This window comes from Seriola aureovittata, chromosome 14 (genome assembly GCF_021018895.1).
Source record: "Seriola aureovittata isolate HTS-2021-v1 ecotype China chromosome 14, ASM2101889v1, whole genome shotgun sequence".
Lineage (NCBI taxonomy): Eukaryota > Metazoa > Chordata > Actinopteri > Carangiformes > Carangidae > Seriola > Seriola aureovittata.
The window spans coordinates 7,163,273-7,181,038 of record NC_079377.1 but is presented as its reverse complement, the minus strand read 5'-3'; the positions used below and the strand labels follow the sequence as shown (position 1 = coordinate 7,181,038).

At 39.1% G+C, this 17,766-nt stretch overlaps 1 protein-coding gene across 2 annotated transcripts in view; it reads left to right on the top strand.

Annotated features, from left to right (window-relative positions):
• Window positions 1-17,766, top strand: part of macrod2 (mono-ADP ribosylhydrolase 2) — a 396,264-nt gene that overhangs the window by 283,698 nt on the left and 94,800 nt on the right. For both annotated transcript variants that reach the window (XM_056395624.1, XM_056395623.1), the window contains exon 7: window positions 14,184-14,214. In XM_056395624.1, the coding sequence (XP_056251599.1) occupies window positions 14,184-14,214 (31 nt within the window). The remainder of the gene's footprint in view (window positions 1-14,183; window positions 14,215-17,766) is intronic.

Here is a 17,766-nt window from a genome sequence, read left to right as displayed (position 1 = left end):
CTTCTTCTTTGTTCGGCATTTGTTGGTGGGCTTCGGGTCCTTTCTCATTCCTCCTCATTTAGAGTTGCACCTGTGCTCATACCAAGATAGAACCACTTTGCAATGCCGCTCTGGGATTTGACTGCATTTAACAAAAAATCTCATATACACAGTCAGTATTTCTGCCTCGTGCATACACAGTATTAACAGTATTTGAGTAAAAGTAAAATATTCAAAAGATAAAACATACATGGTTACTTGTAGAAACCAGGATACATAGTAGTGTTCAATATAAGTATTAGCTTTGATATTTCTAATAATAATCATTATTTTGCAGCTAGATTTTGTGCCTAAATTCTCTCTCTGAGTCTTTCTTTTTTGTTATTGTTTTTGTTGAAGTCTGGAGGAGGTGGGGGATTTGTTGTTCTGCTTGGTTGAACATAGACATGTATAGTCTGGGCCAGGCAGGGCTGGCAGGATGGCTCCCTTCAAGGCCCCAGTGTGACAGAACTGTCTCTACATGAAGGTGACCCTCTCTCTGGATCCTCCACTCTGCCCAGCTTGCCTGTCAGGTCCTACAGGCGACATGGTCTATTAAGCACCTTAATGATGACCACAGCTTCATGCACTCACACACTAGACCCTTACTCCTTCATATCTTTGTGTATATTCTGAATGCTAAATGTATCTGAGTGTGTCAGTATGTTTTCTCTCTAGCAACATCTTTGTACAAAGCAGTCTAACTTGTATCCAGCTAGTGTCTGAGGGGAGATTTTGATTAGACCTGGACGCTCGGTGAAATAAATCTCCTTTGGGATTTAAAGGTGGATACTTTGAACAGGCAATCCTTCACAGGGCTTTTACACTCAATAAATCCACTAACGCCCCAATGTTTCAAAACACTGCTTTTACAGCCTCATGCTTTATATCCATATCCTGCACTGTGGTGGAAAAGTGACAGGACTACTTGAAGATGGCAACAAGCCTTAGGGAGTACTCCTACCAACACTTTCACATCTGTTGATCCCCCATATCCCTGTACCTGCCATGAATAAAGGAACTTTCCGACGTGACAAGGCAGATATATTATGGACTCTCCCCTCGAGCTTGGCAAGAAGAGGCTGCCACTGGGCTCGATGTGTGTAGATTTTCAGATCAGGGAAAATGTGGGGACGGGGGGATGAGATTAGGTCTCCTAGGGCATCCTCGCTGCAGCTTATCCCATCGTAATTACCTTCATGCAGTGTTTACATGCAGTGACCACTGGGAGTGTACGTCCTCTTGATTCTCAAACAGGGTGGATTAAGAGCAGGTGGGGAACAGGGCAGTAGTGTCACCTTAATGATGTTGCAGTCCCATAAATTTAAGTATTCTTACCACAACCAGTAGCACAATTAAACAGTAACAGTGAAACCCCATGTACTGCAGTCTTAAAAAACACAGCACTCCATGCTACTGTGTCTTCTGTGGCATCAGGTCATTTCTATGTCATTGCACAGAGAATTTAAAATAATCCTCCATGGTAACCTATTTCTGTAGGACATCATTAACATTATATTTTGCTGACACTCGGACCACACAGTGGCAAAGCTGTACTGTGACTAATATTATATTGCTCTTATATAAATCACAATTATGTCTATCAGCTAAAGCTAACATTGATTAATAAAACGCATTGCCCACGGGCTAATAGCTAGGTAGCCACTGCCATATGTACATTACGATTCCATAACAGTAGCTGAGCAGACATTTCAAGGAAATTATGTTTAATTTTGATGATTAGCTTAATAATCAACTTCAAAGTTGCTGAGGAGCAGAACGTGTCAGTGCTGCTGAGAATGTAATAAATGCACTCAACAAGCATGTTTTTTTTTAAGTATTTATTCTTGTTACATTCCTTATCACCTTGCATAAAATATGTCTGCATTATTGAATTCATGTTTAATCTGTCATGATAATGATTTCTGAGACAGCTCTGCTATTATGTAGCTTCATATGGTTCTAGACAAGCAGGGCTAAAAGCTCATCAAAGAACTACACACAAATCTGAAATGTGCATTCACATTGACACCTTTCAAGAGCCTTTTCATATGGAGACAAAGAGATGCAAGGCCCTTTGTTTTTGCCGTAGGTGTGAATATCATTAGCTCTACTGTGAGTGCAATAAATGCGAGTAGGTGCAGTAGCCTTTGCCCATGAGACAATAAAACACATATGGAAATGAGCCGACAGCATGACTAATAGCTTGCAGTTTGAACCACGCCACCACCTCAGCAAAATGCCTGTTCTCTCAAAGTGAGCCATTATACAGTTATCAATGAGCCTGCTTCCCCTTTGATCTCTCTTTTTAAGTGTTGAGGATTTTACAGCCAAAAAAAGAACACCTTAGAGAAGCCATTGGTTTGCATGCTGTCTGCTGTTATGCCCAAAATGAGGATAAAATGAATACAAAGGAAGCTGTCACTCTCCATGTCCCTCCTGTCCCTAATCCCTCTACTCCTGAGTCTGCCTGCCACACCATCATCAGAGCTCAGATCAAAGTGTGAGAGAATGGCCCAAAGGTTTGCACAGGGGGAGAGCTGACCTCCTCAGAGCTTACTATGTCCTTGGACCAAAGTCCTTTTAAGGGCTGGACATATTCATTGAAAACCGATTCTGCGCAGTGGGCCTAAATTGAGCTTTACTTTGGATCAGTGATCTTGCTTTATGGACATTCCCTGAGGCAGTCATCGTATCTATAGTGTCAGTCGTATAAAGACAGTTTAGTCGTCTCATTTGAAAGCCCGCGTGTTTATACAGCTGGAATAAACTGAGGTTGGAAACATGCATTATTGCATACAGTGAATGTATTTGTACTCATGCCCATGGTTTACTGTAAGCTTAAGTCTTTATTACTTGAAACGCACCAGACCAGTATGGACTGTAAATTGAAAAATAGTGTTTTCTCACGCTAATACGACACAGGCCTTGACCTCTCATCCCGCTTCTGTTAATTAGTGTTGGTTGCTCTTACCTCTGGGCAAGCTCAGATTTATGGCTTCATGTTGGGCAGAGCTTTAAAGTGAAAGTGTGCTGTTGGTGCCTAGTCTGCCCACGGACTTCATAGATAAACAGACTTTCATACTCTGAACCAATGCTCTGGTGTACATGTGGATACCTTAACTGCATATGCGTGTGCTGTGTGTTATTGAAATATACCTGCAGTTTAACAAATAGGTCACAAATAAGATAATGTATTTTGACACTGATTATATGATCACGTCCTTGTGTTGTAGTGTAATATAGATTTTATAGATATGGTAGTATTACTGCTAGTTTTGTGCTGTACTTCTGTACAATCCAAGCTCCTATATATTTTAATACATTATAATCTACTGTAAGATTTATTCAATCTTTAAAGGGATGCTTAGGCATTTTGGATTATTTGCTGATTTACCAAGCATTACATAAGACGATCAATATCAATTTCATTCCTTCACATTCAATACAGAGATAGATCAGTCACATGTTTAGCCTACCCTAGCACAAAAATTGGCAGCAGCGGGAAGTAGCTAGCCTCCAACAGAAGTTATTCTGTTCAAGTTATCTATCTGTCTATAGCTTCAGCATTTATTTTCTCGTGCCTATTCATCTCACCCCAGTCTACCTTGGCTCACCAACATGTAGCAGCCTGCCTTTTATTTCCCCACAACACTGCATCGCAGGAGTTCACACAGGCTATGTATCACTGGAGTTGTGCAAATGGGATGAGTTATCATAAGCGTTGCGGAACCTAGTTCGATGAAGGCAATCACAGAGCACCCTGAGCTTCCGTTAACAAAGAGAGTTCATTAAGTCCATTAAATTCCCAGTTGACAAAAACATCCCAGGCTTCAAGTCTTGGAGTAATTATTCCTAAAGCACAAGGTCGATGAAGAAATCAGAAGAAACAGACTTAGCCAATGCTGTACTGTATGTTTTGACTTACAGTATACAGGAAAAACACAAACATTCATTCTTCTAATTGGAAAATGTGTCCCTATGATTCAATAATAATTATGTACTTACCATGCTTCCAAGGGGTCACTGCTGCACCAGTACAGAGCGCTCAGTTCGATTTGCAGTTAATGAGGTTGGGTCTCTTAACGAATGTTAGTTTTTATTTTGTATGTAGTGCTTTGGGAAATGCGGTTATGGCCTATTTTATCATCCCTTTTGATTCTGTGCAGAGCTCCCATCTATATTCATTTGGGTAATATTTATCTTAGCTTTTCCATTTTATACCATTGCACACTGAATAAAAGTCCAACTAAAATAAGTTATGGAGTTTCTTAATTAGCTGTAATGTAAGGTTCACAACTCTGTATAATTACTGAGAATCATTCTTATTTAAACAAACTTATCTGTTGTGTTAATGGAATATGAATTTGTCATTGCTCGATCAGTCAGCCTTCCAAGGCTGTATAAAGCTGTGACTGTGGGGATGACCTGGAGTTCATATCTATTGGGATTTCAGTGTTCATATCCAAAGTCCTGATTTTAGTGATGAATACCCTTCAGTGACTTCTCTCCACTGTCCTGGGTGATCATGGGACTTTAGCTAAGAATAATCTCAACTTTCACATACACCATATTAATTCCCACCACCCTGCTGACCACATGCTAACGCCGCTTCTCTGTTTTACATTGATACTGACTCCACAGTAACAACTGCACAATAGCTCTCACCCCACTATGACTACTCCCGAAACATTAGCATACCTTTAACTACACTCATCAATAAACCTTTAATGCTATAAATAATGCGGGGAAAGAAAATAAAGGTCGATTAAAATCATCAATCATCCGTGCTCTCTTTAAATGGCAGCGGTGGTTGCAGCAGACATGATTTTTGTCTCACACTGGTTCTGCCACAAAGACAGAGGCCATGCAGCTAGTCACTTGCCCTCATATGTATGCTCTTTCTGTCACGTCAAAATTCAGAGTGGGGTTTTGACTTTGAAGCCTCTTTGATATGGTGCTTTTGAAATGTTGAAGGACGCCTTGAAAGAAAAAAAAAAAGTTTAATTAGTAGCCTTACATTGGAAGGGTACCATAGGCTGGCTTTCACATTGCAAGACCAGAACCCCTTTTTTTCCTTTCTCTGATTAAATGTGCCATTGAAGTTAATTTATGAATGGAAATTAAAGTAATGTCTCATGAAAAATGCTCCCTAATTACTATTTTACTTTCATTTAGATCAACCACGTGTGAATCTTCTGCTCTTGTGGTACAAATCATGAGCTATATTTTAGGATTACTGATAATTCTAACCTCGCAGCTCCATATGCTGCTAATCTCTACAGAGACTGTGTGACATGGCAAAAGGATATTTAAGAATCCATACATGGCCTGGTTTTACCTTCCATTGAGGGATATGTGGCTTGTCTTGTCTCTTTTGCTCCATTTTATCTTCAGCATTTCAGACGCTTTCTCACTTTGAATTAGCTCATGAAACAGCAGTTTGATAGATTCATACTGAATCCTCCTGTTCCCTGCTTTGATCATTTTCTTTAGGCCCACCTGTAATTCAGGCCTCCAAAATGCAAATGACTTTTGATGCTACACAGTATGCACATGCGCTCTACATTTCTTAAGCACTCATTGGAATAATCACAGGCTTTAAAGGCCCTGAGGCATATTGAATGATGTCTTCTACACCGCTGAGTATTGAGGTTCAAATATTCAAATCAAACATTTTGCTCCGGATTACCACAGATACATTTCTCCTTTATTTGCTGCTTTCTTTGCTGCCATCCTGGGATTCAATCAAAATGCCTCCAACAGTTTATAATGTCATGGCTCTTGTGATAAATGCAATAAAAAATTCATAAGACCATCATAATCATCTCAGGGTGAGGATCTTAATCAAAGTAAAGTTCAAGGCCTTAAAGGAAGCCGATGTTAGATACTGTAAATTGTCAAATAAAAGCTGGTTTTCAAATTATAGTTGAAGCTGTGGTCTATTGGAACAAATAAAGTTTGGTCACCAATAAAGGGGAAAAAAAGAAATGACCTGTGCTATGATGGCTCATGTGGCATTTGCTGGATAATATGCATTTTTTTCAGCAATATTTCCACCAATACAACATAGTCATGATGTACTTTCCATTTTTTGTATTTTTTAACATAAATATTTTTCATGGTCGGTCAATGTTTGCATTAACAGCAAATTTCCACAGCAAACAGGAACAAGAAGACTAGACTAAAAAGTATGATAGAATAGACATTAGACAGTAGATGAGATATAAAGGTCTATGTCTAATAACAGCCTGTCTCAAATAAAGTCCTGGTTAATCCCTTCAGTTAGGGTAAATAAAGGCAGCGGCCACTATTTGTGAATGTACTGTATTTCACGATGATTCGTGATCAGACAACAAAACCACAGGTCTATTATCTCAACTGTCAGTCTGAGGCTCTCTCCACTCCACAGCCTTTCAGAGCAGCCCTGCAGACCAGTCTTGATTTCACCTACCACAAGCATTCTACGCTAATCAATAAGTTCTATTTTGAAAAACAGAAAATATCTAACCAGAAGTCTGCCTGCCGACTGTACAGAGTAGTGGTTGAGTAGCAGGAATACATTTTGTTATTGAGTTTAGCTGACATGTTCCTCGCCTACTCATTTGAATTCTGTCAGTCATGTGCGGGTCATGGAGCGGTCAGTCAGTTTGTCTCACCAATGTGGATTTCTTTCTTTTGTCTTTGCCTCTCTGTTGCTCAGTGGTCAGTGATATAATTTCAACAGATATTGAGCAGGAGCTCTCATACATAAATATGAGCAGGCGTCTGGTTGTATGTGCCCTCAGTTCAGAGCACTATCATTTCCATGCCGGTCTAAATGCTCTCTCTTTAACACTAAAAGAATCAGTGTCACCAGCAGACCTCTGTGGGAGCTCACGTTGATATGAATAATAAAAGAGAACAATTTCAAACCGCAAGTCTATGGTAGTTATGCATTCAATGTATAATACTTTAGTCTTGCAAGCACTACACGTTAGCATGTTGTAGCTTTGCAGTTTTCAAAGTTGCATTCTAGTTCCCCATGAAATGTTGTATTCACAAAAGCTTCTTAGTGTAACTGCGCACTGCAGCTTTGGGCTTCAGGCTGAACTGTGCTTGATCAACCATACTGCTGGTCATGGACCAATGAATCAAGCAGCCATCAGTTCAGTATCTGCTTGTATTTGCTCCACTGCTCTGCCCTATCCACAGGCTGCAGCATTTACACCTTTTTCTGCCCATTCATCCCACCCCTGTCACATGTTTGGCCGACGGACATGCTGCAGCCTTTCTTTTTCCCCCTCCAACACTGCATCCAGTGCATGCGCACATGGAATCAGTACTGTGGGACTGACAATCATAGAGCATTCTGAGCTTCATTATATGCAAAGAGACTTAATTATGTCTATCTACAGTTATAGCTTTTGGTCCAATCCCAATGCATGTCCTTGTGGACTGACAAACTTACATTTCCGATAAGTCAGCAAGGGCTCAGGGTTGTCTCGCTGTAAAAGTGGCAAGTGCTTAAAGGCTCTTGTGAAGCTTTTGAGCCATTTATGGACCCCTACAGTCATACTGAGTGCTTGACCAAATAACCTGTTATTTTTAACATTAGACTATAACAGAAGTTGAAACAAGGATGACAGCGTCGCCAGAAAACAAACACTACACACCACTTCATCTTGAAACATCCTTCAAACCTCTTATTTATCAAATTGTGCACATTGCCAGTATATCCCAAAGTTTGTTTACATGCCCAGAGAACACTGATAATACTTGCTCTTTAAAATGACCCATTTTCACATAATATTTGGATGAGAGTAACCCAGTAAACCTCACACTGCGTTCACAAAAGGACAGGTTAAGATGGCAGACATAATTCAGCATTAGTTATTTTACTGTGTGAAGGGAACGTCTCACCCATTCTACAGTTTGTCTTCATTGCTGCTTCAGACTAGCACAGCACAATAGATACTTTTTGATGTCAACAAAAACATAGTTGTAAGCACAATGTACAATTTCTAAAGTCTGGATTGTCAATTCTCTTTCATTTATTAGATGTCACCTACTGTTGCTTAGGGGAAGGATTTACTTGGTGGTGGCACATTTCATACTTTATTGCAGACAAGACCCTTGAGGGGGATAGGAATGTTCTGTTCTGGTTTATTCATAACAACACGGATTTTCCATCACAGAGGAGCAAAGGTGTATGCAAACATCTTAAACTAAATAAGCTGTTTTCCAGAGCGTCATGGCCTGTAAATTACTCCCCTGCATGTAAACAGAGCCAGTGCTGTTGAGTCCTTAATGGACACTCAGATATTATTGTGATAATAGTTACACTTCATCACAGCAGATATAAAAATGGGTGGTGGGACTCAGGCCATTAGGTTCCAGGTTTTCTCACCCTGTGCATTTCTCCATCCTCCATTTAGCATAATGACACTCAAACAATCAGCGCTCACATTAGAATATGGAGTGTGGCATTATGCAGAATAAAAGGGTGTTAACGTGTCATATTTTAATATCCTGATCTGTAACCATGACATGCTCTTCCCAGCAGCAGCAGGTAGCTGATTCAGACAGAGAGACCAGGCATGACCTACATGCTTAAAGAATTACAGCAGTCAACAAAGAGGATTGTCTTGGATTCATGTTCTGATACTATGATGTAAGCCCACACTGTGGCAACAGTGGTGAATAATAACATACTTCTGGTCGCATTTGCACAAGGTCTCCCCTCGCTGCTGTGATTTATAAGCATAGCTTCCATCTGCAAACAGGCTAGGAGGCTTCAAGCTACGGGGGCAGCACCCCGGGTCCAGTGCTATTTACTCAGCCAGCCGAGACGAGGTTCTCCCTCGGCAGGATCCTGCAGTCACTGTGCCCATGCATGGTTTTCTTACCTTAACCTGACTGCTCATGGCTACTCTGTAGTTGCTGCAGCTTGGGAATGTGACAGCTTCAGCAGGACAGCCGCATCTTGCCACAGGTTGAGCCATCTTTACTGTGTCATTTCCTGCTGCTTAACAAATGAATGAAAGCTGCGGGCTACCGGGATCTCAGTGGAGTAACAGTGAATTAGTTTTATGAGCGCTGTCTTTGTGAAACTCTAGTCACACTTTCAAGTCAATAAATCATTGTTTTAATAAGCTGTTAAAAAAAATTCATATGCAATTTCATATGTAAATATTACAGTAAATGCATATGAATTATAATTAATATCATATTCATTAAAAAGATGAATTAATGTAACAGAATTATAGTTTTTCCAACAAAAGACACTGTAGCCAGTTTGTGCTGTATTTAATATACTGCGAGCTGAATAAGTGTGTAGAGATGCTGAGAGGAAAGGTGCTCCACTTTAAAGCTATGTGATAGATTAGGGAGGAGTTCCAGCAACAGAATAATTTCCCTGGTGACCAATTTCTGAACACTCCCTAAGCAAAGAAAATCAGCAACAAGCCAACATGTCAGGCACAGCAGCATGCCAGGGTGCAGGCGGACATGCTGACTCACTTCTAATGAGCAGCCAGAAATAATAACCTAAATTAGGAATCATAGGTCATGACTGCATATATACCGCTGACTGTCCTAATTAACACTAGACCTTTTACAGTGTAAGCCGATGTACAGGTATGTACGCTAACAACCATCAAAATAGCTTCTACGGTGGCCCAGTGTTGATGGTGGAAGAAGAAGAAAAATAGGCTATGCTTTACTAGGCTTACAGAGTTGCATGCTGTGGCTGCTTTTGAAATCCGCTAGAGCTGTTTTACTACACTCACTTGGAGTATTCCCGCCTTACATGCTGTCATAACAAATTATAAGACACTGGCAATCATTTGTTTTTTTGTCTTTAAAAGAGCTGCAACTTGATTTGACGATGAACAGTTCCAGTGGGACTGACCATCACTACTCATCTACTCTGAATGTGAATAATTGCATCGCTGAAGCAGGTACCACAGTAAGGCAAGGCATGGCAATGCACATTTATTTGTATAGCACTTTATCATACACAGAGGTCATTCAATGTGCTTAACAAAAATAAAAGAAGCATAAAAATAGAAGTAAAAAAGCACGATAAGAAAATAAAATAAAAACAGATTATAAAATAGGCAAAGTGCAAGATTAAAATTTCAATGAAGGAAAATAGAGCAATTTTTAGCTTCTTTTTAAAGTCAGTGACAGTTTGGGCAGATTTGATCTCCAGAGGAAGCTGGTTCCAGCAGTGGATAACATAATGTCTGAAAGCCATTTCACTCTGTTTAGTTTTAACTCTAGGCACCACTAACTGACCAGCTCCTGCTGATCTTAGAGACCTATTTGGCTCATATACATGAAACATTTCTGAAATGCATTTAGGGCCCAGGGCATTAAGTGACTTATAGACAATAAGTAAAAATTTTATGTCCGGTAAACAATAGTCCTATAGTCCTCCCCACGCTCACCTTTACATTAGGAAAGTTGCATATTTAACATCTAAAGTCTTTAATGATTTTAACAAAACTTGAAGCTTATGAATAAAATGAACATATTGATATTTACAGATATGAATTGGCTGTTAGGTGTATAATTTGTGCACACTTTAGTGTAATTTATTGCAGCTGATTTATAGCTGAAAAGGAGATGTGTGTGCCAAGATGCTCTCAGGCCTCTACAGTTTTATTGGATATTTCTCTTTACTTTTGGCTATAACTGTCCTTTAAACAAGTAAGTGATATCTGCATGTGCCACAAAGGCGTCAGATCTTTACAGCATCCCGTTAAGTGATTACCTGATGCATTTTCACACTGGATCAATACTCCTTAATGGATCAGCCAGGGAACTAATAAAAAAGATTCTAATTGATTATGCTGATGGCATGTCATTGCCACAACCTGTGATGTGTTAAGGTTTAGTTGCAGTCAGAGCAGAAGTTCAAATTGAAGAGACTGACATCATGGCCTTTCAGCTGGGAGAGGATAACAAGGCTTCTGGCTCAGGATCAGTTCGGCAGCTGAGACTGGCTGGAGTCACTGACAGGAAAAAATGCTCATCTTATCTGAAGATTCAATTCATTTACTTTTCTTCTTATTATAATACAGCTTTAAATAGATTCCTCCTTTTAAAGAAAATGTTGATGCCTATTTCTGTTGAATGTTGCCAAATGTAAAACTGGATCATTTAGAGAACACCGAAAAGTATTGGATTCTCACTGGACTAAATTCCAAGATGCTGCTAATGAGTCCATGGATTAGAATTACACTTTTATGAAGCACTACATTTCATTGCTGCAGATGTTCAGATGTCCTTTGGGTATCAAATACAAACTTGTTTGTATCTAACATTAGATTTGCACTGCTATTATTCATTTCTTATATTAATTCTCTGTTTCAGATATTTAAGCTTTTTGTGTCTCAGTCTCAGTATGCCTCTGTGTGTGCCATGGGCAGAGCTTGGCACAGGACTAAAAATGGTCATGCTTTTCCACGCTTCATCATCTATGGTTTGTGTCAGACCCAGACAGTCATCTGGAAAGGTCAGAGCTCTTTGGTAAAAGATTTAAATCACCCTACAGAAGAAAGATTCACCTTGACAGGCGGAACCTGAAAACTAGTAAATAAGAATACAAACAGAGACTCATTTCTCTTTGCTTAAAGCAAGGACAAAGCGCCCGTTGCATTTCAAAGCAGGTGTCATAGGTTGTGATGTGTTAGGAAAAAAAATTGCATAATTTATCAGTATTCAGTTAATTAATTACTATCTTAATATTAGAATTATGTTTATTTCCTCTGTCAGTTGAAAAGATTAGAGCCACACAAGATTAGAACTCTGACTACTTGTTTGTATAATTATATGAGGTGACATGTATTTGCTATCTATCTCTTTTAGGTCTATTAATTGTGTTTGCAGTTCTAAAATGAAATGATCTTGGCACAGCTGCTAGCAACAGCATGTTTCTAAATACAACTTGACAGGGTCAGTGTGGCAAAACAAACTGTTGGGCTTAGTTTTGGCACCGGGAGAATCTGACATATGAGTGTTGTTCTTTGATGAATCTCTTTGTTGTTCTATATTCATCCTGTTGTGAGCTGCTACAGGAAATGTTTTCCTTTTTTTACATTTGTCATCTCACGATATTAATGTTGTAGCCACGCCTTTTGATGAATGCGGGAACTAAAGCACGTATTCAGCTGCTTTTGAGGACAAATGGGACCTTTGAAAAAAAATCTTTCTCTTTACTGTTTATTAATATACTTAAAAAGATGAATGTGAAATAGGGAAACTTACAACAAGGCCTATGTATCATAATATATTTGCTCACACAAGTAAAGAATAATGAAACTATTTTCTGCTATAAAGCCATGCTTGAATAATATGTCTGCTGCAAAGCGCTACAAAGCAAGAGCTATTACAAGGTGGTTACTTTTTATAATCTTTTTGGAAAAGACAGCCATAAATACATGTAGGATTTTGCTCTTAAGCTCATGAACATATGTATAATATTTATTCTGATTCTCCGTTATGTCTGTTTGGTTTTATGTATGTGTGTCCCTGCGCTTTGGTGGTTGGTGGGATATTATTGAGTTCTCCTATTGATCCACATGTGGCAGCAATGACTGTGAGCTTGTGTTTAGTTTTCTCATCATTTGAATCAAATGCACTGAAAAGCCCCCTGCTGTGATGTCCGTGTCGTTATTGAGACACAGCAGAGTCCCCGTTGGCAGTTTGCATCAACTTTACACAGAATGAAATCTATCTAGACAACAAAATACATTAAGTTGAAGACATGTATCAATGGGCTGAAACAAAATTTGATGAGTGGCATAGCCTCTGCCCTTGGTTAAGGTCCATAAACATTGATAGAAGAGAACGGCTGCGTCTAAGTTTGGGCTGTAGGCAAAAAGACAGGATCAATCGACCTCATTTGGATATTCATGTGCTGCAGATTATTAAGCAGCGAGCTCTAGATGTACCTATGAATTCACCACAGTTCCCTCAGGCAACATATGCAAACTACGACTGTTATGGACATCAAGTACGGGCATTAAGTACTAATAGAGCATCTCGTTCATTTGGGCAACAGTACATGATAGAATTTAGTCCGGCAGCCTCCTCAACACCACAGTGTGATCATGATAATATATCTAATGTGTGTGTAAACAGGGGTGTTCAAGTGCAGGATGGATTTAATGTGTCTGTTTTTGGAAGTCAGCAGAAAAGTGCACAGTACATAAATGTGTGTTTGTGTGTCTGCATTGTATATGAGAGCTGGAGTATGGTTTACAGTGCAGTGGTGCATTAGCATTGCAGGGTTTTGGGCAAATGGTATTGCAAATTGCTCCTCTTGGGAATGAATAAGTGAAGCAGTAGAGATAAACGACAAACATACAAAGGTGAAGAGTAGGTGTCCCACAATGGCTATAGTTTAATGCAGAGATATGCTATATTTACTTTCAGTCGTTGGTGTTTGAATTGCTCTGCTTTGGATTTTATTATATCTTGTTAAATAAAAATCACAGGTGGAGTGTGCTTTACTGTGAAAGGAAATGTAATAACAGACTCACAAAAAGGCTGATAGGATTTCAACGACCTGGGTGGAGAGAAAAGACTGTTGTTTATTTATCACTTCTCAGCACACATTCATTTCTTAATGAGACTGATAGAAGTTACTTTTGTGATCTATGATGTACGTCACATCTCCACACCTGCCCATACACTTAGATCATCCTCTTCCATTAATCAGGCTGCACCCCCTGCCTGTCTGACTACCATGAGGTTCAGAGCCTTCAGCTGTGTTGCCCCTCGCCTCAGGAACTCACTCCCACAAGACATCTGTAATATTGACTCTCTTGCTACCTCAAAACACACCTCTTCAACTTGCCTATTCTGTTTGACTTCAGCATTCACATTCTATACAATCATATTTATCTCATCCAATTATATGTATTCTAACTTATTTTGTATTTCATGCCTTGTTGGACGACTGTCTGCTGCTACAGTATATTTGATTTCTCTAACTGTGTTTTGTAAGGTGTCCTTGAGTGCCTTGAAAGGTGTCTGTAAAATGTATTAATATTTTTGTTATTATTATCATTATTATTGTTGTTGTTGTAATTATTATTATTTTGTCACATTTTACTTGTGATCATGGTTTGACCGTTATCGCTCTCTCTCTCTCTCTTGTTTTTTTTGCACAGGCCTTCCCATGTATATCCACAGGCATCTATGGTAAGCTCAATCTCTCTTATTTTATTTATTTTACTTTATTCTTGAATTTATTGCTTTTCACTGTAAATAATGTTTTATGATGTGTTCACATTATCACTCTATACATACCTCTTGTTGCTAATCTGATTCCACTGACTGCAGTATATGTTCAAAATTCTGCATCAAGGGAAGCAGGTACACAAAATAATGTAACTAGATTTACAAAGCTATGACTTTGAAGACGAGTACAGTACGGAGAAACAAACCAACAAGTTCACCTCACACCGTGTTGCACAAAGACACAACCTAGTATAAGGTGAGCAAAATGTAGACCCTGAACAATGCTTGTGTTCCCTTGTGGGACCAGGCCTGATATGCAGCAAGGCATCGCTGGCAAAGAGCTGGTGTGCTCATTAGTCTTAAATAAAGTCACATTGAAAACATGCAAAACTTGTTGACAGGCTTTGAAGTTTTGATGGTAAAAGATGTGGGAGGCAGGGAAACTGGATTTTATAGAAAATATAGGTTCCCATTACTGAGATGATAAACATATTTTTTCACAGTACTGTTTAATGTTTTAACATGATAACCTCTGCTGGCTGTCAGAGACAGTAAGTCACCGGGAGTGTGGTTCCATATAAACACAACTCTTATGAATAGTTATGAATAATTTCAAAATTATGTATTTTGTGTACCACCATGCTTTTGCCATGGTTACAACAAAGGCTAGTGTAAGCCAGTAACTGTTAAACACGATCATAGATCTGTAATTGTTTGGGCAGTCATCTCATGAGAGTCGTTCGCTCCTCTGATCACTTTCTAAGAGCATATAACCAGGAAGTCAAGAAAATTAAGACCATTTTACAAGACCAGGTTCTCCCTGTGGTGCAAACAGTGTTTCCTCAAAATTTTCCCATATACATGTAGAAGGGTTATAACGCCCCTGTGTACAATGTAAAAACAAATTCAAAAGTGCTTTCTTAAACTCTAAAGTGATTCCATAACCCTTCCGTGGCCGCCCGAATGACCAGAACTTAACATTAAACCTTTACATGGTCTCCATCAGGAAAGAGATGATGTAATTTACCTCCTAAAACACATTAGGACACAAACCAAAGAGGTTTGAAGGTTCTGGAGCCAAAAGGTGATCCTAACTCTGCTCACACGGTTGACAGTGAATATCATTCTACCATGTTTCTTTTGTTTTGTTCACCTTTGCATGTTTCTGAGCTGTATTTTCGATTCTGTAGTTACTTCTAGCACAGTACTTCATAGTAGATACCAGATGTTATGACATCCTTCACTTGTGAAATTGTTGAGGTTTTGTTCTATACAGGGTTGGCAGCCTTTTATAAAATGTAATACCTTGGGCTAAATTTACTAAACCTACTGCAAATTAGAGTCATGGCTGCAGATTTTTGCATCACTGCATGTTTTTAATTTAACTGGGTGCTTTCCAACACTGATAGTGTACGGTAAAGGAGCACAACTACAGTTGAGTTATTTAAATGCACTGCCGCTAATTAAGACCTGATGCTGGTCTGTTTAACTTTACATGCAGACATCTGCAGCTGAACTGAAAACTGCAAGCGATGCATTGACCATATGGGATTTTCCTTTGATTTTTCCAAATACCATACATGGCATGCAACTTTGCCTCTGTGAGTTGTATTTCTCCTTCTGGCTGAAAAAATAGTACTGTAGCTTATTTCTGTGATGCATCTAGCCAGTCACAGCCCAACGTGAAACAAAACTGCAGTCTGTTTATGAAAAATAATTGGAAATCAGTGGCAGTTGAACACCTGACTAGTGGTTTGTTGTGCATTTCAGCCACACATGTCTGCACAGTGCTGAAAGATGCGCCTTGCTTATATCTGCAAATGTTCTACTGCTAGACATGATATATTGGTTAGAGGAACTTAAAAACATATTTTGGAAATGTAATCATGCACTCCTCTTCCGACAAGGAGGAGGTAAAACAAGGCTTTCAACTCAAAAACAGGTTGTGCACAGGAAACACACACACACACTGCTATACCTCAGTACTGATAGCATATATGAAATTAGACAGACAGCTGGTGTAAAGATTCATTATATTACATTTCTGTTAATTATATGAAGAAACTTTTACTCATTTGTTAACTGTGTATGCAAAAGTTAAAAACATACAACACTTATTCAGCCACAGGGAAACATCTTTGCACACACACTAGTGAGGCAGTTTGCATCCAAAGCCATCACACTTCCTCCTTTATCAACCCTGTATTAATAGTAACTGGCAGCTGTCACCAAGTTGCACACTGAAATATTAAACATCCCAACATACAGTTCCCGATTAGAATGCACTGATTATGGAACTTGATCAACTTTTGCTGTGCTCATTAAACCAACTGAACACACACTAACAGAGTAATTTCCCTTAAATAATGTTTTTCTTTCCTCACCAGATTCTGGGCAAAAAGCGCCCACCACATTATTAAAATCCAGGGTGCTGATCTGATCTCTAAATGAGTGGAGATGTAGCTGAGACAGTAAAAAAAAAAAAAAAGAATAACTAATTATGGTTTAATAGTGAGGAGTTCACCAGGCTGTCCATTTGTTCATTGAAAACCACACAGCTGCAGATCTGTGCACAAATTCCCAGTCAGCACAGTTAAACTTCCATGCCAGTCAATGGGTAAGTGTCTAAGCATCCTGATATACAGCACATAGCATACAGTTGTTAGTGAAGCCCAGTGTGTGTAGTAAAAGGAGGCTTTGTGCATATAAATCACTAGATGTTTATAATTATGCACTCTGTGCTGGATGGAACACGTCCTCTTGGGATATTGAACATTTTCCAGCCATCACTTTTGTAATTCGCACAGTTTACTGCACAACAGCTCCTCATCATTTCCTCTCACCCTTCTCTCTGCAGTATTGTCTGTTTTCTGCCACCTGTCTATACACGCATCTCAAAATGGCTATTACTGAAGTGTTAATGACACAAAGGGCTGAAATTGTAAATTCTTTCTTACTCTTCTCCTCTCATCCTCTCTCTGTCTTTCCCTTGCTGGTTATTTCACTGCAGAATTTTCAGTGGGCGATGATAAGTTCAGCAGTTATTTCTGTTAAATGAATTTCCTCTTCTCATATTTTCCTGTCTTGCATAGGAATTTCCAACTACTCATTTTGCATTAATCTGATTATTTTCACCCCATAGTAATTATAAGTGATTAGTTACTCATTAGTGCTTAACTTAGAGACTCTCATAAATCCTCAGTAAATTAACTTAACTAATTATGATGGACAGACCAAAGTTCCAGTATTTTTTGTTTATCAAAGTTAATTTGTTTGTCAGCCATGATGAGACTTTTTACAGGTTGAATTAAAGAAATAAAATGAAGAATGTCAGCTAATGGATTCATACAGGTCTATTTTCAAAATGGATTTATGTAATTTTGCAGTAAAACAGCTCTGTTGTAGCGTCACAGAGGTTGCCCGAATACATGCAAGAGGGAGGGGGTGGTCACTGTTTGTACTGTATGCCGCTGATGAGGCCACTGCTTATTGCTGTTCGCTGTGGTGCCGTGT